At 39.9% G+C, this 25,596-nt stretch overlaps 1 protein-coding gene across 1 annotated transcript in view; it reads left to right on the top strand.

The window, feature by feature from the left end:
• Positions 1-8,535: 8,535 nt before the first annotated feature.
• The window catches only part of PCLO (piccolo presynaptic cytomatrix protein), a 373,103-nt gene continuing 356,042 nt past the window's right edge, over positions 8,536-25,596 (top strand). The window contains exons 1-2 of the mRNA XM_068401930.1: positions 8,536-8,777; positions 14,154-15,408. Coding sequence (XP_068258031.1) covers positions 8,536-8,777; positions 14,154-15,408 — 1,497 coding nt within the window. The remainder of the gene's footprint in view (positions 8,778-14,153; positions 15,409-25,596) is intronic.

Raw genomic sequence — 25,596 nt, forward strand, 5'->3', positions numbered from 1 at the left:
ATGAAGTCAATGTGCTCTGTGGCAGGGCTGGCACTCAAGGAGACCTAGTCAGGCTGGAGGAATGGGCCGACATGAATGTCATTAAATTCAGGGAGGATTTGTGTGAAGTCCTACATTTCAGACGGTCAACAGTATATTGGGCTGTAGTGTAGCCAAGAGGTTGAGTGAACTGATTATTCCTTTCTACTCAGCATTTGTTATGTTGCATCTGGAGTGCTGTGGCCAAGTTTGGGTTCCTCAGCTTAAGAAAGAGACTGGCAAACTGGAAGAAGTCCAGTGGAGTGTTGTCCACTGGAGGGTTGTTTGTTCAACCTTGCAAAGAGAAGGCTCAGGGTGAACCCTATTGCTGTCTTCATGTTCCTAACAGGAGGAGACAGAGAAAATAGAGCCTTACTGATCCCTGAGGTGCATAGTAAAAGAACGAGAGGTAATTTAGGCAAGCTTCAACAAAAGAAATTCTGATTAGATATGAGATTGCCCAGAGAGATTGAAATCTCTGTCCTTGGAAGTACTCAATTCGACTGAAAGTGGCTCTGAGCAACCTAATCTATGTTGGCCTATGTTTTGAGAGAGGGATTGGACCAGATGACCTCCAGAGTTTCCTTCCCACCCCTTCTAAGATTGTTTTTGGACGAAAATGAAAATCAAAGCATTTGGAATGTAGCTCTGTTTTTGTACGTTCCTTTATGATCTAGGAGGTACTTCTAGTGTCAAGAGTATAAAGCCTTTAAGTACATACCTAAAGAGAAGGGTAAACTTTCTGAGTCCTGAATAGATATACTTTCTGGGATAAAGACTCTTGTTTATTTTACATGAAATAAGCAGTAGCCAGAACTCATTCTAAGAAAGACTTTATAGATCAAAGATAAACGTTTTCCTTTTTTTCTCTTTAATTCTACCACAGAGCCAGTCGTTAGTTCACGTCAGAAAACCTAGTTAAGGTGTATTTAACACGGTCTACAATGTGTCACTCAATACATGGAAAGCAACAGGCAGTACCCACTGGAACTGTGTGCTCTGTACCCCTGTTTGATATGTGAGCTCCTAAAGAAGGACTCGGGTGCTTAACTTTAATCTCTTACCCTTGAAAATGGTAGCCTTGGCCAATATTTAGTTATACATGATACTTACAGTAAGGCAGGTTTCATCTTGAGAATCCTATTTTAAGTAAGATCCATGTAATACAAGTGAACTATTTTTTATAGTCTTAATGAATCTTAACATCCTCTCCCCTCTCCCCCCCGTGGATTAATTAATTTAGAAGGAAAAAAGATATAAGATTGTGTTTAAAGTGAAAGCCTATGCTCTGTGGCACAGGCAGGACCTGAACATTGTTGTGGTTTAACCCCAGCTGGCAACTAAGCACCACACAGCCGCTCGCTCACTCCCCCGCAGTGGGATGGAGGAGAGAATCTGAAGGGTAAAAGTGAGAAAACTCGTGGCTTGAGATCAATACAATTTAATAGGTAAAGCAAAAGCTGCACATACAAGGAATTCATTCACTGCTTCCCATGGGCAGGCAGGTGTTCAGCCGTCTCCAGGAAAGCAGGGCTCCATCACGCGTAACGGTTACTTGGGAAGACAAACGCCATCACTTGGAACATCCCCCCCTTCCTCCTTCTTCCCCCACCTTTATATGCTGAGCATGATGTCATATGGTATGGAACATCCCTTAGGTCAGTTGGGGTCAGCTGTCTCAGCTGTGTCCCCTCCCAAACTCTTGTGCACCCCCAGCCTACTTGCTGGTGGGGTGGTGTGAGAAGCAGAAAAGGCCTTGGTGCTGTGTGAGCACTGCTCTGCAATAACTAAAACATCCCTGTATTATCAGCATTGTTTACAGAACAGATCCAAAACACAGCCTCATACTAGCTACTATGAAGAAAATTAACTCTATCCCAACCAAAACCAACACAACATACAATCTAAATACGTGCTTCACTAACGAGACTGTCCTCTGTTTAGGTTATGAAGTTTTCAGTTTAAGTACCTACTGTGTTCTGGGCATAAAAGAGAGAGCTGCTAGGGGAATTAAAACTTTCAACACTCTTATTTTACCAATAAGAATCCTAAGAGAAAGATCCTGAGAATCTCACTTTCATGCTTACTGATGCAAACCCAATTGAATAAACTGAACAGTTACTTTATTCTAATGTGATCTATCATAATTCGATGCTAATGATGGTTCAAATCTTCCCCTAGGTTCTTCTTAATTGACTGCTTTTGCTCTTGAATTGTAATAATCCCAGCTACGACTGTTTCATCACACAAGCAAATAAAAATTGAGCTCTTTGTGACGATGTCTGTACCACTATTAGTTGTACTCAGCTGCTGCAGGTGGATAAATTCAAATTAGAGAAAGGAGATGCAGAACGCCAGGACAAAACTACATATTGCTGTTGTTGCAGGTGGTTTAGGATACAGACTTTTGAGATTAAGGTCTTTTTTGTCCTGTTCTTCAGATTAAGATGCAAATCACTATTTGTGTATTAGAAGCGCTAATTGCAAATAAACATAAGATTTTTAACATTGTGACTAATCTATACTGTGTGAGTCCATACTGTGAGCATATCAGCATTGCTGTGCTGTAGGCAGTTGGCAGACCTTCTTGTTTTGTTTGAGCAAGCAAATCTGTTTGTGAGATTGCTAGGACAACTTAGACAGGTGTCTCTGCACTGGGATAAAGTGCATCTACTAATCCTGTTTTGATTGGACTGATGATAATGAGGCTAAAATATCTGCAGTGGTTGTTCAAAAGTTATTTGTTTAATAATAAATAGGATACTGTAACATTAATGGTATTGTATCAGAGTGCATGGTATCCTGAAAAAAACAGACATTCAGGAACTCTGGAATACTGCAAATAATTCTGCCCAGAGTGTTTCTCTTGCCTGGGAGTTTTTATGTTACATTCAGTCTTTTTTTTTTTTTCCTTAAGTAGGTGTTTTTTGCAGGATCTTTAGAAGAGGCTACCTCACTATTCTGATGGTTTCTCAACCTACATGTACAAAGTGATGGAATAGAAAATTCTCTGTAGAGAGAGAAAAGTAATATGTAATTGAACCGAAGAGCAATACACGATGCTTTGCAAGCTACCTTATCATCACCCTTTACTGGTTGTTTTGGTGACTAGTACGTCAGGTGAGACTGGAGGTTCATTATGACCTTGAAGAACGTTGCTGTGCAGTCCTTAGCCAAACTTCGGTTGATACGTAGATAAGAGCAGTTTTGATACAGAATTAGTACTTGTGAGAGAAGAGTCAATCAACTAGGTTGGAAAAGACCTCTGAGAAGAAGCCCTACTCTCCTGTTTCTTGTTTTACAGCATACAGCCATTTCGTGCAGACTGTGTATGCATTTGTTTCCACTCCCTAATAGATATTTCATATAACCTGCACCAGTGAGCTGCCTAGGACACTAGTGCACCAGCGGCACATGCAGGTGCACATACAGACGTGTAGTCTAAAGCATCATGTGCTTTTGGCTTATGTGCTTATACAGACATAACTTATGTCATATTTGAAATTATTACTTCCTAGGTGTTGCACAACATTTTTCCAGAAAACAGATTCATACTCTTGTACTTCATCCTTTAAAAACTTAATCAGTTTTTTTTTTATGTTGGTTGAATTCCATTCAGTATATTGATTCAACACGATTTTGGTGTGTCCCTCCCGTTTAATCTCTGGTGCAGTGTGCTCACTTGCATTCTGAGATAGTGAATAGGAGAGGACAGCAAGCAAAGCTGTGCAACTGTCTGCTCTATGGTATTTTATGTTTTCCTTTATTTTTATATATTTAAATGTATTTCTCAAATGTATTGTTTTAACTGTCTAGAAAAAGCTATCATTAAGAGGCATTGCTCATTCTCTATAGCAAATGGACTGAACTGTTGGATGCATCTTAGCCACGTGTTTTAAACTCAAAGTACCCTCCACAGTCTCTGTATCTCTGAGATGGGGTAGGTAAATGTGATAAGGGGCACTGTAACATTTAGCTAGGTATTTGTACAAATTAGAATATGAAATCATTAATGTGTAAAGTGCTATAAATATGTTTATGCAAATTCTAGCTCCTCTTTAACTTTACCTTCCTTTGTGGTACTGATCAGTACAGCCTCTGTTAATCGTTAATGATGAACACATCTTCTTCCTCCTTCCATCTGGGCATAATGCCAGGAATATTATTAAGATATAAGTTTTCCTTCCCCTCCCATTTTGCCAGCTCATGCCAAGGTATTATTGACCTCTTATTCCTTTCTTCTGATGTTCTTAGCATTACTTCTCCAAATTCTATGCACTAAATAGCTTTTTCTCCCCTTCAAAATGTAAAGAGAACATCTATACTAAGTAGCCTACTGATGAGAAGATTGGATGTCTTCAGTGTTGTTAATAAGTAAATTAACTTCAAGCACACATTTTCATGCCGAAGATACACACTTAACTGAGATTCACTTGCCCCAGATCAGATTCAGCACTGGCAAAAGATGAACTAGCATCCTTGTGCTGCTTCTGCCTACTCAGCTCTAACTCTGGCTCCTTGGGAGATCTGATGCATCTAGTTTGCATACCAAACTGGTCAGGCCCTGATGAAAGTACTGTGTTACGGATATAGCGCAGTCCTTACTCTGAATGAGGTAACATCACTTCAAATATACTGTGCCTTTGTTTTGCAGGGATAATAATACCACGCATGGTCTTAATATCGTAAAATATATAAATGTTTGTGGATTGCCCTGATCCTTTTTGGGTTCAAACAGATACAATGAAAATTCTACAAAAACTGTAAGCAAGCCCTCAAAGGGTAGTTAGATTTGCCCCTGTTCATGATTATCCTTTTTATATTACCTAGCATCTAAGGGAAGGCAACTGGCTTCTATATCTCTGCCTCTAAATTTATACAGAGTTCTAATTTGTGTACACTTTTTAAAAGACTGTTTTATCTCTGAAGGGTTTTAATCACATTTTTCAGTGCTAGTGATTAAGAATTTTTTTTTTAATAAGGGTATTTAGCCTTACACCATCAAGCTGTGTCTTGCAAGTGAGATATTATGACTTTTGAGAAAAAGGCTGCTTCATTTGATAACTCTTCTTTCCTTGCTGCAAGAGAATGTTATGCCTCATTAGTTTGTGACTATCATTGGTAACACCAAAATGAGAGAGCTGGTGTCACTTCTGTAAAGATTTTCAAGTACATAGGGAGAAAGATGTGGAAATGATGGGATGTAGGGAAAACAGGCCTGCAGTGGGACTTCTGGGACAGATAACTATTGTTTTCGTGCTCTTTCATAAGAAAAGGTAAATGTCACAGAACTGTGAAAAGAGCTAGTTTCAACAAAAATCCTGAAGATACTTGAAATCATAATAATTTTAAGGTGATGTCCCTGGCTCCAGTGAAGCCAATAGCGAATTTCCCACCGAAGGTCCTTTTTCATCTTGTGCCTCCCTTTGGGCTCGGGTTACTTCCTTAGGCGTTATATGTCTTTTTCCTCCTATCTGCTATCTCAGGATGTTAACAGTGAAACAGGAACAGTGTATGTAGTTTTGATCAGTAAGCACTAGCAGAACTGCTATTTCCCCAGTTTTAGTTGTTTTATTGAGTGAATTTAATGTATTTTGATATCACTTGTTTTGTCTGCGTCTATATCTGACATATGCCATCTGTTTTTAAACATAAGATGACTTCTAAGTCTTAGTCAAAAGCTCTAGTTACTTATTTGGCTTTGAATAAAGAAACATAGGGGGGTTGTTTGTTTAGAAAAATTGCATTTGGGAACTTAGACTTCCAGACTGCCCAGCTAAAAGACAGGAATACCACCCTCCACAGAATATTTAAGTGTATGTGTATATTTAAGTGCATATGAATGCTTACATTAGTATGTATCAGAAAACCAAATGCTTTCACTGACTAAATCCCTCTTTCCTTTGTTGTGCATTTGCCTGCTTCCATGCAGCAGCACTTTGCACATCTATTCATACCCAAGTACAGGATGTTCACTTGTGCTAAATGGGATGTGTATTTGCCTCCTTCTAAAACCCTTAACTGAAATTTTTATCTTTCCTTCACATGCCAAGTGAATCCACCTTCATTCAGGTGTGACTGTGTTGTGTGTCACCTCTTCCACGGGCCTCTCTGATGTCTTTACCTAGAACACTGTGCGAATAGGCATCCACTCATACTCATGTCATGCTACTTCATTCAGAGGATTTCCCCTCTGTACTTTATAATGTTCTCTGCCAAGCTGTTCTTTTGACGTATAACTTAAAGTAATGACAGAAAAGTAGGAAGCCCCCAACTGCTACTAGTTTCATCATTTATTGTGAACTAGTACTGGAAAAATGGTCTCTGATTGTTACAATGCAAGAGTACTATAAATATTTGGATGGCATCCTTATGTATGTCATTTTGGGGGCTGATCTGCATACAGTTGTGCCTGGAGAAAAATAGCAATGGTGCTACAGAAGGAGACAAGCAAGAGCACCAAATGCTGTCATATCCCTGTAGCTAAAACAGCTGATATTTGTGAAGATGTAGCTGTTTAACAGATGCATCAGAATATTCAAAATACAGCCACAATATAGTAAGACCTCTAGGGAGGATTTGGGAAAAAATTGGCCCCTGATCAACGAGGCATGAAAACTAGTGGCAAAGGACATAGAAAGGCTGAGGTACTTAGTGGCTCTTTGCCATGGCTTTTATGGGTAAGGTTTGTCCTCTAGTCTCCCAGGTCCCTGAGCTGAGCATCAGAGCGTGTGGGAGTGAAGCATGACCTGTGGTAGAGTAAGATAGACTTAGGGAGCCCTTAAACCAGTTGGATATGCAGAAGATCATGGGACTAGATGGGTAGATCAAAGGGTGCTGAGGGAGCTGGCTGATGCTACTGCAAAATCACTCCCTCAAAGTCACATCATTTTCAAAAGGTCATTGGGAAAGCTCCCTAATGACCAGCAAAAGGCAAGCACTGCACCTGTCTCTAAGAAAAGGGATCCACAAGAGAACTACAAGGCAGTTAGGCTGATGTGGCTAGCACCCTTCCTGGGAAGGTTGCAGAGCAAATCCTCCTGGAAGCCATGTCCAAGTAGACGAAGGACAGGAAGGTTGTTGGAAACAGACAGCATGTGTTTACCTCGGATAAATCACACTCCATCAGGCTTTCAGCACGATCAACTAGAATATCCTTATAGCCAAGCCAGTGAGACCTGTACAGTGGGTGAAAAATAAACTGAACTGTCAGGCTCAAATGGGTTGTGATTAGTTGTTTCAAGTCCAACTGGTGGCATGTTGCTAGTTGTCCCTTTCTGATTAATAATATTCAATGTCTCTGTTAATGATGTGGGCAAAGGCATGGAATACACCCTCAGCAAGTCTGTGAATGATGCCAGCTCGAAGAACGGTAGACACACTGAAAGGCAGGGCTGCTACTTGCAGGGCCCCCGACAGGCAGGAACCTCATGAAGTTGAACAACGGCAAGTGTAGAGTCCTGTGTCTGGGAAGGAATAACTCCATGCACCAGGACAGGCTGGCCCAAAAGCAGCTTTGCAGAAAAAGTCCTGGTGGATGAGAAGGTGAGCATGTTTCAGCAGTATGCTGTTGGGATGATGAATGCCAAGGGCAGACTGAGCTGCGCTACCTCAAGTGCGGCCAGCAGGTTAAAGAAGGTGATTTTTCTCAATATATTCAGCAGTGGTGAGACTGCAGTAGGAGAACTGTGTCCAGTTTGGGGCTCACCAATCCTGGAACGACATTGACATAGGGGAACCAGTCATCATGAGGGTGGTCCAATACTGGGACAGGGGCCCAGAGAGCCTGTGAAATCTCCATCCACAGAGACATTCAAAACCCAGCTGCACATAGCCGTGAGCAACTTGACCTCGTTGGCTCTGCTCTGAGGGGGTTGCTTGGATGGACGTCCTCCAGATATGCCTTCCAGCCTCCCTTACTTCATGCTTTGGGCGAGCTAGGCTCCGTCAAGCTTTGCCTGCTTGACAGCACGTCCTTATTTGCAGGGGGAAGGAGAGCGAGAAACAGCATCCCGGGGGTGGACGCCGGATCCCCGCAGCTGGCCAGGGGGGCTGGCCGAGAGCCCGCCGTGGCCACGACCCGTCCGGTCCCTTCAGCGGCGCCGGCAGCGGGTGCGTGGGACGGTGCGGGCGGCGGCTGACCGAGGCGGGAGGGGCTAGGGCAGTGCGCGGCGCCTTTAAAGGCCGGGACGCGGGGCGGGGCGCGGGGCGGTGGTGTGCGCGGGGGCAGCCCCCCGCCCGCATGCCCCGCCGGAGCATGCGCTGCGCTGCGAGGGGCGGTGGAGCGCGGCGCGGCGGGCGGGAGGCGGCGCCGCACTTCCCCGGCAGCCGCGGCGGCAGCACCCAGCGAGCCCGGCCCCGACGCTGCCGCCGCGCCGGGCCGTGGTGGCGGCCGCGGAGCCCTGAGCGCTCGCCGCTCCGGCCGCTGGGGAGCGGGGCTGCGCGCCGGAGAGCCGCCCCCACGGCCGGTTTGCGCCCGAGGGGAGAGGCGACGAGCGGGGAGCCGCGGCGGCGGCCATGGGCAACGAGGCGAGCCTGGAAGGTGGCGAAGGGATGGGCGCCTTCCCCGAAGGGGCGGCGGCAGCCGGAGATGGCGGCAGCCCCGCGGCCCCCTTGCAGCGCCTGGTCCCGGCCGGGGTGGAGGCCGACCTGAGCCAGCTGAGCGAGGAGGAGAGGAGGCAGATCGCCGCTGTCATGTCAAGGGCGCAGGGGCTGCCCAGAGGGAACCTCGCCGGCGCGGAGCCGCCTCCCATGCAAAGGCATGCACGGAAAATCTCCCTTCTCCCGCTCCTCCCTTCCCCTCTTCTCCGTCTCCTCGCGGTGGGGCGGGGGGCGAGGAGCAATACAATCCGGGCCCGCTGCATCGGGAGCAGGCGTTGTATTTTGCTGGCTGAGGGAGGGAAGGGGGCGGCTGCACGAGTGCGGGCACTAGGACGGAGCCTGCACTCTCCGCTTTTCCCACTCCGGTGGTTTCTAATAATAACGGCAGTCCGCGGTTCCAGTGGGCTGGGCCCTCTCCCCTTCCCTCTCTGCGCACCGATCTGGAGCACGGGTAGTTTCAGTGTCTAGCGAGGGGAGAGATTTGCAGACAACGTTTCGGTTTTCTCTGTGTGTGTGTGTGTGTGTGTGTGTGTGTGCGCTTTACGGGGCTGGAGTGCCCCACGGCTCGGATAGTAACCAGGGAAGCTCTCCCCAGGGCTGATGGGCTCTGTAAGCTTCTCCCTCTGGAGAAAGAGGTTCTTGTTGAATCTTTAAAAGCTTTTGGGCATAATGTATTTGCTAGCCATTACTCTGCCTATTCTTAACCTCTACAACTATCATTTGGCTTCATTAAATAGTCATGGATTGAGGAGGTCTGTTTCAGTCTATTTTTTCCCCCTTGTTTTTTTTCCTTTTTTTTTTTGAAAGGGAAAAGAGAGGCGAAATAATAGATTAAATTGATTGCCACGGGATTCGGTATTCTAGATAGTGCACCTCGTTGTACATCATCCAAGGCTAGGGTAATTCTCTTCCCCTTTCTTTCCCTGCGCCTTGGTAAACTCACTGCCCGGCGTGCAACAAGCCCGTTCCCCGGCCCGGCCCGCCCCGCTCGCAGCCTGCCGCCCCTGCCCCTGTCCGCGGTCCTGAACTCGCCGGCTTCCCCCGCCCGTCACCCAGGGCCGGCGTCTCTGCCGCTCTCCGTCTCCGGGGCTGGGTGTGTTGTTTGTCTTGAAGGAGGATGCTGAAAGAAGCCTCCTCGACTGACTGTTCAACACGGTTCTTGTGTATTGACCTCACCCTCCATAAATGCATGTTGAGTTTATATAATATCAGGTTTATATAAGTGAATTCTAGAAGAGAAGCAAGGAGGGTGGGACCAAATCCATCCTTGGGCAAACTACTGAAGACATTGGGATTGTACCTGAGATGACAGTCTCCATTTTTTAAAACTGGAAATCAAATCTTGCTATTTTGTCTTGCATGACTATTAAACAGGTATTAACACTGTATGTAAAATACAATTTTCCATGCAGTTCAGAGCTCTACCCAGCTTCTACAGATGTTAATGGAAAAAAAAATATATTTATTAGTTCTGTGAAACTAATCTCAAAATTTCCTTTTGTATAACAGTCTATGAGGAAAGACACAAAGACTTTAAAAGTTTATTGTTTCATGCTAATGTTCCAGCAAAAGTAAGATAAATGTCCTTGGAAGATTTTAGAATAGGCTAAACTCATTGCGATGTGAATAATTCTGCATTTATAAATGGCTGCTTTCCCACAAACATATTTATATCAGAAATTACTTTGATACAATACTTTCACTCTCTTTTTAAAGTAAAGGCACTCTATATTTACAGCTTTTTAACTTCTGGTCAAAGTTGACGTTTTAACATTCAGTGCAATCACCTCTCAACTAGATTCTCTTGTGGGATTGTAGCAGTTCCCATAGCATCTTTGTGCCTCTCACACTGTACTGAGGTTACCACTTGTCTCTGCTCTTGTTTTGAGAATTTACGTGCTCCTCTTGCACACATCTCTTTGCTATTAAGATCTACCAAGAATGATGGGGATAATTATTAAGAACCTGATCCAAACCCTTGGAGTAAGACTCTTCTAAGGACTAAGGATCAGCCTCTTCCCGACTTCAACTTAAGTAAAGAACTAGCCTGGCGAGACTCAGATTCTTTAGCTTTGAGGTTTTTTTTAGTCGGTGTGGCCAAAGAAATCAGATGTGGAAAATACTTCTTAGCTGATGCTCTACAACTGTTGTTCCCAACAGCTTTTTTCTAGCGTGCTAATGCCAGTCCAAATGTTAAGTGACTGAAGTAGTGATCAAAAGAGGAATTCTGGCTTCCAGTTTGTATAGCCATGCATTATGACAGTGTCCCTATTGCATTGTCCGTTAGTTTTTTTCACGTTATTAACTGGATTTTTCCTCTGTGATTTCCATTATAACATTAGCTGTTATCTAGTCTTACCTGAGAGACTAATAATTCTTTCCTGTTCTAAATGCTTTCATTCCCCTCCCAAAGTAACTGAAGTCTTAAAGTCTACAAATTCCTCATGATTAATGATATCCTGAAGTAACAATTTTTGCAACTGTAGACTTTTTAATAGTAAGTAGTGTATCTACCAGGAAACATAGTTGCACCTTTACCACCAAAAAATACATCTTGTAGTTTCTAGGACTTCTACAGGCTTCAAGCTTTTAAGTCTTCAAAAATACAATAGCTAAATAAATGCAATTAATATTTATTATGCATTTTAATATAAGCATTTAGATCTAGAGCACTTAAAGTAAACTGCTTAAATCAAATGTACCTTTTTAATTTCTTTTTTTTTTCTTTGAACATGCTATTCTTTAAGTTCCGGTCAGTTTGGGATGCTTAGCACCTATGGAAATTATTATATCCTATTTCAGTTACCTGTTTTCAGAAAACTCATGCTTAGGAAGTTTAGCTGAAACATACACAGTCAATTTGTATGCAAGTTCCAGTTCTAGCTTCACTGAATGACTGTGTAACTGTGTCAGTGTCCACTTGCTGAGGAATTGTTCCACATCATCTGAAAGGATCAGATGACCAAACTGAATATATGAACCATCTAATGCAGCTGGGTTTTTTGGGTTTTGCTTGTTTGTTTGGTGGGTTTTTTTAGTTCATTAAGTTGTTCACAGTAGACATTAACAGAAAAAAATTTGCTGCGTTTTGAGAGGAAATGCTAAGAAGTCTTACTGAGTGTCACACTTCTAAAGTATGTTTATGGTGTATTTTCCAGAAGAAATATGTATTTTTGTTAATGCCATCACTCTACTGACTTAAAAAAAAAAAAAAAGTAGCCACCAGGGGTATGAGTAAGTTTATACATATCTTGTCTGTAGATATGAAAAGATCTAACTATCTTGGGGTTGTGTAGTTATTGTGCTTCTCTCTAAAACTATTTATACTGATGAATGGGGAAAAAAAACATGCCTTTTTTAAAGAGGTTTTTATAGTTATGGCATTCAAGAACTAGACCAACAGTCTTTTTGTTAAATCTCTTCTTGACTCCAAAGTAAGCTTTGATTCGTCTGTAATATTCATGTAAATGAATAAAGATGATGTGAATCAAGGCCAAAGTGAGGAGAAACATAGCAGCACAAAGAAAGAATTAGGTGAGGGAGGACTAAATGGTCTTGCTTGTTGAGTCTGGATTGAAGACTTTAAAACAATGGTGGGTTTTTCATGATTCAAAAGGCTTGAAAATAAAATTCTTATAAAATAAAGACAAAATTTTTTTTTTAGGATTTCTGATTCTCCACATTAATTAAAATTGTTCAATGTTAGTCTGTAGCTTGTTGTAAAATAGTTCTAGAAAAGAAGGCTTTAACTTCCAGCTAACTAAAACTAAGTGGAGCAAGTCTTTGCTTTTGACAGAAGTAACATTTCTCAGGAAGCTTGTCTTTTCAAGGCTTTTTCTTCCACTAGTTAACCACGCTCTTTTCCATTGCTTAGAAACATTGTTATGTAAAAGGGCAAGACAAATCTGGTTTTCAGAATACACCAGCAGCCTTGTAGAGTCACCTGGGTTTTTTATTTCCTAGATTCATGGGCTTTAATCTCATTTCAAGTCCTGACATCTGAACAGGTGGAAATTTATGGAGCACATTATTTTGATAAAAATGGAAGCTGGAGGAGAGCTCTGTTCCAACAGGGATCCACAATTATTTCTTCTTGTTAACATCCAAGTTCAATTTCTAAAAACAGTTTTAGGTTTTTGTTTTTTTTTTTCTTCCGCCTTCACACTGTAATGTTTGGGCATGGTACCCTGCTTCCTGACCTGAGTTTTAATAATACCATTGATCCTTTTCTTTTTTTCCCTTGTCACTCTTAGCATTGTTGAATGAAGCCTTCCAACATTTTGAACACTTGCAAACATGAATGGTGGAAGTGTACCAGACTGCACTAATAGAATAGTTGAAATGATTTCACTTAGTAAGCAGTACCTCTCAGACAAACCTAGAGTGCTTATCTAAATAGCAAGACACAGAAGTGCAGGTAGACCTCCCTAGTTGCTAAATAGAGTATAAAACTGTTCTTTTAACAAGCAAAAATGCCAAATATTTGAAGGAATTAGGTTATCATTGGGCTGTTCTGAATTATCCTCTTTGAGTAATAAGTTAATCAATGTTCACTGACACCAGTGGAAACACCTACTTACTTCAGTGGGTTCCACGTTAAGGTTGTAAACTTCCCAGTATTATGGCCAATAATTTTACAAGAATGGGGAACGGTAAATGGAGTTATGGAAGGCTGGAAAGAGTTTGTTCTTTACAAGTATTTCATGTGGAAATTTTTAATTTACAAAAACATCATATACAAGATTGTGAGAAAATCATGTTGTGAGAATTTGTCCTTTTATATTGCCTTTGCTAGTTATGTACTGAAAACTCTAAATATTAATTAGAAATAATAGTAAACCCATGGTAACATCGACAGTGTAAAATATATTTTTTCTATATGTCTACTGCATATGATTCTGCAGAGTTCTGGTAAAACTATTTAACAGAATTGCACAATTTTTTTTTGTTTAGTTAAGGAATACAGTTAAATGTAATGAGTGATTGTTTATTTTTGCTCATGAGTGCCCAAGAAGAAATGTCACATCTGGAACAAGATCACAGTTAACTGAATCTCTCAAAGTGAAAACTGAAAATTTTATATTTGCAACACTGTTCTGGCACTGAAGAGAACACCGTATCTTCCAGCAAGAGCACGGTGATAGCACTGAATAGAGTATTTTACTACATCTTTTAGCAATAGCATTGAATACAATGTTATTTCCTCCAGCTGCAGCTAAGTATAGCAACAAGTAGAATACTATGCCACATAGGAAGACATGATCTTGATTTTGGTTCCTACATTCTTAGCAACATCTTATTGTTAGAGAATTGGGAAAAATCCTTATGTAATGAGAGATTTTCTTTTTATTGCTGGGCAATGTGAATTGTTGGGATGGTGCTGGGAGGAAGTTCTATAGTAGTTCTATTTAAAAAGAAAAAAAAAATCTTCACAGTGTTACCAGAGCACTTGGAGGGTCACAAGTACATCTTATTTTATCTCATTTTTCTAGTACTCTGCACTATTTTAATTTTATTGCATTTTCTGTCTGCAGACATCCCGAGCTTGATACAAGCCACCGTCCCAGACAACCAGGTAAGCCTCCAGATCCAGGACCACCAAGTTTAAGTAAAAGCAGAACAGTAGATGTGCTGAAGACAGAACAACGGGCACCTGGACGGAGCCCTTCTTCTATTAGTCTAAGGGAATCAAAATCCAGGACTGATTTTAAAGAAGATCAGAAGCCAAGTATGATGCCCAGTTTTCTCTCAGAAGCCAATCCATTGAGTGCAGTCACTTCAGTTGTGAACAAATTCAATCCTTTTGATTTGATATCAGATTCAGATGCAGCCCATGAAGAAGCCAGTAGGAAACAAAAAGTTACCCAGAAAGAACAAGGGAAACCTGAGGAGCAGAGGGGCCTTGCAAAACATCCAGCTCAACAACAGTCTCCAAAGCCAGTTGTTCAACAACAGGGACCTGTCAGACCTAACCCCCAGCAAACTGAGTCTTCCAAACCAGTGCCTCAGCAGCAGCAGCCTGGGGAACCAAAGCAAGTTCAGAAACCAGGCCCTGGTCACCTGGCAGACTCTAAGCTAGAACAAGCAAAACAACCATCCCAGCCACGAGGACCACAGAAATCTCAGCCCCAACAGTCAGAACCAACAAAGCCTGTTCAACAACAAACTTCTGCAAAACCTTTATCAGGCCCAACAAAACCATCATCACAGCAACCAGACAGTGCGAGAACGTCATCCCAAGCGCCACCTCTCACAAAACCATCATTGCAGCAGCCGGGACCTGTAAAACAACCATCTCAACAGCTGCCGCGGCAAGGAGGTCCTGTAAAGCCATCTTCCCAGCAAGCAGGTCCTCCAAAACAGCCTTCTCAGCAACCTGGGCCTGAAAAGCCATCAGCTCAGCAAACAGGACCTGCAAAACAACCACCGCAGCCTGGACCTGGGAAGCCACCTCCGCAGCAAACAGGGCTTGTAAAACAAATGCCACCACAGGCAGGGCCTACAAAACCATTGTCTCGGACTGCAGGAGCCACAAAGCCCCCAGCACAACAACCAGGACTTACAAAACCACCAGGCCAGCAACCAGGGCCTGAAAAACCCTCGCAGCAAAAGCAAGTCAGTGCAACCCAACCCGCTGAGTCTGCCACAAAGAAAACCTTCTGTCCTCTTTGCACAACCACGGAACTGCTGCTGCATGCTCCAGAAAAGGCCAATTACAACACGTGCACACAGTGTCACACTGTAGTCTGCAGCCTGTGTGGGTTCAATCCTAATCCTCATATAACAGAGGTGAGTAGTTTTTAAACTGATGTTTGCTACCAGAGTACAGCATTAATTTTACCTTCCTCATGCTGAAACAGCAGATGTGTTACAATGTATCATCATGATCAACTTAAGGCCGTAACAAGGTCAGTGAAAAAAATCACGCTATTTGAGAAAACTGCTTACAAGTAAAAGGGAGTGAAACTGGGGGAAAAAAGAAAGTAATGGTTCTCTGTTTGTATTTAGAAGTGTGTTCTCATTTCTTCATATAAAAAGCGGAGGAACCCCAATGTGACTAACTAAACAAAAAAAAAAATGAAAATGACTCTTCATAGCTCTAGTGTGTGTTTTGGAAAAAGATGTGAGGTGGATTTGCTTTGTAACTGTGTGAGTGTTTGTTAGCTGAAAGCTTGAGTCATGAGTTTTGACTTGGCGATACTCAGGTTATTTTATTCCTGTGGGATGCTAAGAAAGAGATCTCTGTGGACTATTTCTAACCTTGATCACCATTCTTGCTATAATTATATAACATAGAAATGGCATAGAAAGTAATATTAGGAGTTCAAATAAACTTATTTTAATCTGATATTTGTGGTAGCTTAATTTATGTGCTTATACATATCCTTGTTCTTTTCTTTCTCTGCATGGGAATAAGGCTTCATATGAATGTCTGATCTCTTCTTATTGCTTAACAGCTTCTCATACATCCTGATATGCTAATTTTAAATTTGCAGTGTAGTTTGGGTTTGTTTTCAGTACCAACACTTTTATCAATTTATAGGAATTCAAGCATAGCAGACCTGGCACTGAAGACTAACTAGTGATAAATAGCCAGAAGGGGTATTTAGGAAGTTTATTTTTGTCTTGTTTTGATATTAGTTTAGCTGATCAGAGATGCTGATAGGAAGAAATACAGACTGCTACTATATTTTGAATCTGACAAATAATATCCCTAGGTTTAAAATTGAATTAAAGAATTGCTGAGGCTGAAAGGGTCCTCTGGAGATCATGTAGTCCAACCCTCTGCTTAAAGCAGAGTCACCTAAAGCAGGTTGCTCACAGCCATTTTTGAGTATCTCCAAGGATGGAGACTCCACAGCCTCACTGGGCAACCTGTTTTCTCAGTACCACAATGGTTTAAAAACATTGCAAGCAGTTAGATTTCTTTCCAGTGCACATGTTTATTAGTGATGCTTTTAGGTGGGTACCTGGTAACAAACAGCAGGCTTTTTGCATACAGCAAGTATATTGTTTATTGATTTGTTGTTAAAATTGCAAATTTAAACCTAAAGGACTAATTGCAGTAACCACTGGTAGCACATTGAATTGTTTAGGAGTATACTCTCTTGTTTGAGTTCAGGGAAATTCAGGATTGAGACAGCTGGCATTAATGCTTGGACTGGAAAAGGAGTGACTTGAACAGCCGTGAACAGAAATTTCAGAGCATCTACAACTAAGCAGGTGCTCAAAGACTATATTATCAGGGCATATATGAGGAAAGGTCATAAAGCATGTCATCCTAGACAGTTTGGGGCAAAAAAAAAAAGATATATTTATGTATAACGGACAAGAAACATGATACATTGATGTTAAAGGCAAAGAGGAACTTTTGTAAGAAAAAATTAACTTCAATTTCTGACAGAATGTTTTTAGACCAAAATTTCAACATTTGTTTGTGGGTGCTGAGTGATTTATTTCTGTAGTGTGCTCCTGGGGTCTCGGAGCTCCAAGTTTGTCTTCCTTTAAAAACTTCAAATTTCCCATGGAAATAGTCAACAACTTTGGTACGTTCAAATGAAATGGATTTTGAGAGAGAGAGAGTTTATTGAAGAAGATCTCAAAGTATTTGGAAATTCTGTGAATAAGTACTAGTTTTTGAAGTGGGTACTCTATAAGTGTGAAATTCAGGACTTTAAGACAATAAATACAGCTGGATTTAAGACTAAGTGATTGCATACATATGTAAAAGCAGATTTGAATTTCATATTACACATTGAAATAAACACAGGATATGCATTTGTTTCATGATGAAATCATTTCAGTAAATGAAGGTATTGGACGTCTGATTTATTCAGCTATTAGTTCCGATCTCCTGACTCCCACTCAGGCTTTTCTCATTTGCTCAGCTTTGCACCACCAGCTGTCTTGCTGAAACTTCATTGTGGGTGTCCTGCTCCAATCTGCAGTGAAGTGCAACGAAAATCGCATCTGACTTTATTACTGAACAGTTGGAGCAACATAATAGAACCTGCCCTGGCATATACAAAAATTTGACTTATTTCAGCTGCAAAAGTTCCCACTTGAGTTATTCTCAAACTTTCCTTCTAGTTTCCCTTTTCTTTCAGTATTTAGATTATTACCAAAAGTTTCTGATTCCTCCTTTACGACAGTTTACACTTTTCTTCCTGTCTAGCATGAAAACCATGGTTTGTGTCTTAGCTGTCACTTTTCTTGATCAGGGTGCAAGTTTTTTCTTTTGACTTCTCTTATTTTAAGTTCTCCTAAAGTGTTATTGACCAAAAGTCTTTGTCTCTTACCCATGCACTTATTGACTATATCTTCATCTCTTATTGTTATACTTTGACTTTTCCTGCTCTTCTTTAAGCCAAGTTTCATGGTTTGCCAAGTTTCATGATTCTGTAATCCTGTGTTGTGCCTTTCTCATTCCTTTATAGCCGCTGTTTTTTTTGCTTATGTTAAAACACATTACCAATTGGAAAGCAATAATTTCAAATTGGATGTGGGGAGAGTGAAAGGCATTTATTTAGAAAAGTATTTATTACTTTTGTTCTCTAACGTTTTTCCCTGTACAGCTGCTTGAACTATCGTCTTAAGATATTCTTCTTACAAGTTTCTTACAGGATAGTTCAGTCTTCATAACTAACAGAGTGAATTACTTTTCCAATGTGGGTCTTTCTAAATTTCTATATTCTATATTTCTAACTGATTCTGGAAAGAATATAGCAGGCTTTACAAACTGGCTAAGGAAGCAGATTGTATGCATTGTAAAATCATTATAAAAAGTGCTAATTTTTTAAATTTTTAGTCATTCTTTTACTTTAAACGTCTCTTTAAAATGCAGTAGTACATGCACTCTGTTTTAACTCACTGGAGAGAACTGTGTAACTAAGAGCAGAAAGTGATACCTGCATTGCCACAAGGTCAGACTCCTTGAACTATTTCTCTGAACATTCTGACATTATAGTCCCCTTGGGAAAAAGGGATAGTTGGTACCTTGGTTTTGTGCAGCAGTCTAGAGGGAAAACACACCATATTTAACGTGTTCGGTAACATATGTCTTTCTAATCTGTCTAGGTATTCACACTCCACACATCACTGTGGCACATGACTGCCTAGCAACAGTTGCATAAAATAATGAAAAAAATTATATAAACATGTTTGATGACTGCTACTTTATTCCATTTTACTTTCACATATATCAGAACCTTGTAGCAAGTGTGTATTTGTTTTATTACACGGTGTTTTATTTTTCTCATTTTTTAAAAAATTTTATTTTGCCAAAACCACTCCATGAGCTATTAGCAACAGAAACCAGCACTTCCCAAAATAAGATTCAGCCCTCTAGATCATGTGAATAGGAGTAGGCTTTCTGAAAATGAGCAAAGACATCTGAGGGACTATCCATTTTGTTAAACACTTAAGTATAGTGTTTGATAAAGCTAGGCAAAAAAGCATGAACTACTGCAGTTAAATCTAAATGATCAGTGCATATGCTCAATAGCTGGAGTAAATCTTCATCCCCTGTGAACTAGTTATTGGAAGGTACATGCAACATGACCTGAGCAATGGTTTAAACTGTAAAAATATGTCATTACATTCTTTATGATGGACATCTGTAAAGTTGATGATCAAGTGGAGTGTTAAAGCTGTTAATATTGGAAACTTGGATGTGTGTGAGCTCTGATCCATGAGCCCACCCTTGATGAGTATGTGTGCATACGTGAGTGCCTGTCTTCTAGGTTGTTTTTAGGAGGGATTATTTTTCATGCATTTTCTCTACGTCAGTCTGTATTTCATCCCCTGTTTCAGTATGCTTTTGAGAGACCGTTTAAAATTAGTCTTGGAGCCAGGTATAATTTTGTACTTAGATACTTGCTGAAAACTGCACATTCAGAGAATGGGAAGATGTGTATATTGATATAGGGTTCGTTTACTTGCCTCCATCCAGAAGAGCTTTTGGCAAAGTGAGTTCTAAAAAATATTTTATTCGTTCTGACTGTTTTTGAAACAACATGTCTGTATCAAAGTTGACTTAATCCTAATGGAAAAAAGAGAAGGGGGGAAAAAAAAAGTGTATAATGTGGAGTGTATAATTTCAGATCAAGTAGAACATCTTACTGGATCTATGCCTTTATTTTTCTATTCAGCCTGAAAAAAAATTTAACCCAATCTGAAAATATTTTCTTGTTTTTTGTTGTTGTTGGAATTTTTTGGGGGGGAGATTTCTATTTTTTTTTCTTCTTTTGATAGAGCTAGAAATTTTCTGTGTCAGGTGCTCTAGGTACTACAGCCTTGAATTTTTGCTCTTTCTTTCTGCTTCTACTTTTATGTAGAACCATATCACAACCTTTGATTTAAGAGTATCATGATTTGGTTCAAATCCTCATAATGATTTTCAGTATTTGTTTTTATTAACATCCTGCATCTCCAAGTATCCTAAAGGGTAGCAAATACTTGAGCATGAAGTATTTTCAGTAGCTAGAGAGAATTTAAGCAGTCAGAAATTCATTCATTTTCTTCAGTTATTATTATTATTAACTTGTACAAGGAAAGGAATATATAATTTAAAATACTGTTCATATAAGGAAGATGACTGTAATTCTTGTGGTGAATCCAGACAAGTTTGCTTATACTTACAATAAAATTAATAGAAATGACTATTAAGTCTTTGTTGATTATGTGACAGTAAAGGAAGCTATTGATTGAATTGAAATATTCCCTGAGGTTTACAGTCTAGACCCTGCTGTGTTGCAGTAGTGCATAAGAACCAGAATGCAACATGGACTGGAAATGACATATAAGCAAAAATAAAACTGCCATCACTGTGGATAGTGACATTTCACAAAGTCTAAGCTTTCTAATACCAGGAAAAATAGCTTTGAAACTGTACGCCCTGTGTAAACTTAGACTTGGGTGGATTTTCAGCGTGTTATAAGTAATGCAAAACAAAATAGAAAAAAAAAATAAGGACTTGAATCTGACCATCAACTGTTATAATCATAAGTTGTAAAGAAATTGGTTAAAACCAACAAAGCTCTTTTTTTTTTTTAAAAAAAACTTTCTCAAAGTATTAATTTAAATATCAACTGTTAACTGTGCCAAAGTAAAGATGGAGTTTAGTCTGGGTTCAAACTGGTCAGAGAGCAGAGTCAAACAAGCCTTTTTTAGTTGTCTTTTAAAAATGATCGAAGTTTGAAATATTTCTGTGTGAAATATTTGATTTGGTCCAAAGAGTACTTGGGGTGTTCCAGTGTTACTAACACTGCAGTTTATATGGAAGTGGAGTTTATTCACAATTTTTGTGATGAAATGAAGTTAGTATAGCTCTTTTAGTTCTGCCCCTAGCTAGAACTGTCACATAGGCATTTGGGAAAATTGTAATGATCCTCAAATTTAAGGGTTATGGAAATACAGAATATTGTTTCTCTGTGGAATATTCCTAAACACACTCCCACACCATTTCTCTCTCAGAGGAAGACTATGTGCCTACATTTCTGCTTTACATTTAGGATTTGATGTGTTAATAGTATTGATGCCCTGTGGTTTTTTCTTTTAAGAAAGGGGCAGAACATAAAGAATCAAACACCTATGCATGGCAAATAGTTTCTCAGTATTTTAATTGGGCAATATTCTACAATATGTTGGAGTGTTTTCTCATTATCCCAGAAAACTGTCCTGTCCAGTTTTTAACACAAGTAAATAATAAATTAATCTGCATAGCTAAAGATGTCAACTGCAGTGAGCCATCTGCGCCAGTATTGCTGTTGCTCAGCAACTGTAATTTACTACTATGTTAGGCCATGTGATGTGGAGATGCTGTTTGCTGGGTGATCACTGGGCAGGAAGCATGGCCCGGCCCTGCTCCGACCAGACAGCATAATCCGTTTTCAAATCCCAGTGTGTTCACTCGGATGAGCTCTGTGCAGCACAGATGAACTTTGTTAACCTTTTCTTTGCTGCTCTTTTGATTTGCAGTTATATTTTTTTGTTAATCGTTCATGTGTTTCTAATATATTAAATCTAGATGCAGTTAATGAAAGCAATCAGCATTTGTTGCAGTGATGCATGACGCAGTGCACCGAGCTGTGTTTTAACAGTCTTTATCCTATGCATAAGGCAGCTGAAACACATGCTTGGCTATAAAAACTAGCTTTTAGATATTCTGAAATATTGGCATTCAAAAAAAAACAAAAGTCAAAAGATTATATGTTCACTATTTTACTATTTTGCTTTATGCTTCTAATTACATAAGCTATAAAATAATAGTTCCCCAAACACGCATAGTTCATATGCAAAATATAGCTTTTTGTGTTCATAATTTAAGCAGAGTAGTGGAGTATGTTTTAAGATTGCGATAACTGCATAACACCATTAATCCAGTAGTGTTTTTTAGTAGTTTTAAAATAGCCAAGTAACATTTAAAAATAGGCTTTTAAAATGTCTATTTAAAAAGTTTGCTCAAACATTGGTTTAGCACCAAGCTACAGTGCTTGTAACCATTGCTGTGGTTTGTGGAATGGGTACCTGGGGAACATGCTGCTGACTAGAACCTGGCATCATTTTTGTGAGCATCTCGAGTCAGTTTTTCCTGATAATCTCCCTAGTTACCTTCCTTTCAGATAGCAAAGGCAAATATTTATTTTGTAGTGATAATCTGTTTGCCTCAGATGAGGATCAGTCGCATACTGTGTACAATAGTTAAACATTTGTTTCAGTGTAATTACTTTGAATAGCTGAGATCTTATTCATGAAAGGATGGTGTAGAAAGAAAACTTTGTCTCTAGTATTGCCCAGGCTTGTTTAGAAGACCTTTTCTGTTGTATGTTGACATACTAATTGAGTTTGTTCTGTGATAGAAGTTGTTCTATTTTGTTCATAACAGGGTTTTCTGATCTAGTTTCTTGTCTCTTACAGTATCCTACCACCCTACATGAAGCTACATAAAATAATGGGCTCAAGTGCTTTATTTTTCATGTTTCTCTCATCATCTTGGCAGAAATGTCCACTAAGAGCCAAATCTGGATTCCTTACTCCTCTCTAAAATTGTCAGGAGCCAAATAAGCTGATGTGTTTTCAGACTAGAAACTGATTTTTTCAATAAAGCTTTGGGACAGTGCTGAGCAATGTCATCAAAGTCCCCTTACATATCTGTGGCAATGTGAAAGCTCTATAAATCTTTACATTTCTGTGGCAATGTAAAGGGATGTTAATATTTTATTCATATCTTAAAGTTGCATTTTATAGTACCAAATGACTGGTCTAAATGAGAACGAGACCCATTGCCTTAGAATGCGGCTCTGTTCTGCAAAAGGGCTGTTAAAATGGCTTCTGAGAGCTACATTCATATTGTGTGCCAGTAATTTTTCTATGAAATATGTTTAATCTGCAAGTCAAAATTTCTTTCTCACGGTACATCTGGAATCTTAGAATCAAGCTGGATTCTCTTCCTCTCTTACATCATCTACAGGAATAGAAATTGAGCACGCCAGTCGATGCACTCACTCGCTGACAGTTTTCCTATTGCTTTTGATGGGTTTGCGTCATTAGAACAGATCTGAACACTTTTGCAGAAAGGAATAGGCTCCAGATTACCTTCAGTTATGTTGGCTTTATTTGGGATAAGGAGAACTGAAGTGTAGCTCATATTTGTTATTGGAGTCAACTGTTAGATCGTGAAAGAAAGGTGAGCTATGGAACGTGGTGCTAAAATTTTCTTCAGTGTAATTCTCCATGGATGTTGTTACTAAAACACTGAATAAATTCATTTGGTGCTCCCAAATAGTAGAGTCTTTATGAAGCTTTTTTAAGATGTTACACCTGATGAATACATAAAATATATTTTAATTACTTGTTTGTTGTTATGAGAACATACTGTTTCTACATCAGTGAGTTAGAAAGCAAGGTAGCGCTTTGTGTTCAGTAGTTGAAATCTGAACAAAAATGTTGCGTGAAATCTGTCAAATTTACAGTCGTAGTCATAACACTTAATGGCATGGGTCTCAGGATGAAGAAAATCATGTGGATTTCTTCCAGAAATAAGACCCAGCCTCCACCCCTATCTATCAGTGTAAAAACAGACAGCTTGGGATCCTCAGCATCAAAGAAGCGTCTCCTTTACAAGTAGACAGGAACTGCAAAAGCTCAGGTGTTGCCCTGGAAACTTTTGCCTTTTAATTCTATGTGGAAATATGAGAAATATGGAGAAAGAAACTAGAAAGTCATGGAACTGCTGTCCAGGAAGATCTTTAAGGATAGACAAATGTTAGCATTTTAGGTATCTACAGCAGCAGTAAGTTTTACTTCATCTGTAATAATAAGAGCAGCATCTGTATTTAATAGAAGCCTGCTCCTGTTAAAGCTCATGGAAAATCTCTGTAATTGCAGTAGAAAGAAGAGGCCAGTGTTTGATACAAAACTGCATCATGTAGCACACTTCATTTTGAACTCCTACAGTTCCAATCACAGAACTATAGTTTGTGCAGTTTTGTGTTTGTTTGAAGATGACGTGTGTAAGCTATAATGACTTGAGAGTTTTGGCACTTAATTCCTCCCACTAAAATGCATGGGAGGAATTTTATGTCTAAACCAGAAAGATTAAAAAAATAATACGGTGAAGTAAAACTTCTTACATTTTCCATTTTGAAGTTCAGCTGTAGGAGTAGCAAATTCATTTTTAGTTCTAAGGGCTTCAGTTTAATACTGAGAGTGCATGTGTGTGTATACATATGTATAATTTTTTTTTAAGACAAGGAAAACAGAACAGTTGAGAGTTAAGGTTTTGGCTTGTGCACAAGATTGTGTTGAAAACTGTAGTATAGAATTAACTTGTGTTTGGATTCCAAGTCAGACTAGACAAGCTGCATGGTGAAGACAAGCCTAAATGCTTATACATGCAATTGGAATCTGGACACCTTAAACATCAGAATTATTCAGACTATGTATTCTGTAGCCCCTCCCAACCCTTATAGCTATTTCGTTTGGGGCCTTAAAGGTGTCATAGTGACTTAAAATTAGATTTCCTGGAAGCTGAGTGAGAGCAGGTAGGCACTTGTTACTGCCATGGTTTCATCTGGTCATCTTACTTTAGAGTACAGCACTTTCATTTTAAAAAAAAAAGAGGCAAGTGGCGGTGTCAAAAAGAAGCACCATGAAAACTGCATTGTCCAAATCTCTGTAAACGTTCTGTGGTTAGCGGGAAAAGACATTCCTCACCTGAGCCCATTAAAAAGCTCCTCAGAGGATCCTATCTTTCTCCACCGTAGAGGAAAGCCCACCTCCCTAATGTAAGAAATCTTAATCGCTTTGCCAAACACAGACAGCTGTGACAGCTGAGGTGGATGTTCAGAGTATGTGGCTTAAGTCTGGTCTTTGATTAAACTTAAACCTTCTAGAAGACTTTTAAGAATTCATCCAGAAATGGTATTAATATGTATCTAATTCAATTAGATTACTAATACCTAAAATCAAGTGTCATAATTAAGATTTACTCATTGCAAGTAATTGTCCCTTGGACAGGGGACTTGTAGGGGAACTCATCACCCATCAAACAGCATGGGAGTTAGGCTAAATGTAATCTTTCCTTAGGTCCTCTGTACAGCTGTGAACTTAATTACTTTAGAAATGCAAAGCAGAGCTTAAACACGTGTTCCAGTTTTGTTTCAGTTGGTTTCACTTTTTAACAGTCATTTGCTATATGGGCTGCAAGTAGATCAGAGAATTGTTTAAACAATCTAAAAACAATTGTACTGAAAATGGAAGATAAAAGCAGCATTATTATGAATGTTAACTTGATTACTGTGAACTTACAGCTGGGGCCAAAATTGGGCATCTCTTTGTGAAGCTTGTTAGTAACAGCGAGCTCATATTCCAGAGTGTGTATACACTGTGTTTATCAGAATAATTGGAATAACTGTTTTAGGGAACTGCGTCCAACTGTTCTTTTAAATTTTGCTGCTGGAAAAATACAAGGCTGGC

Source organism: Nyctibius grandis, chromosome 5 (assembly GCF_013368605.1).
Source record: "Nyctibius grandis isolate bNycGra1 chromosome 5, bNycGra1.pri, whole genome shotgun sequence".
NCBI lineage: Eukaryota > Metazoa > Chordata > Aves > Nyctibiiformes > Nyctibiidae > Nyctibius > Nyctibius grandis.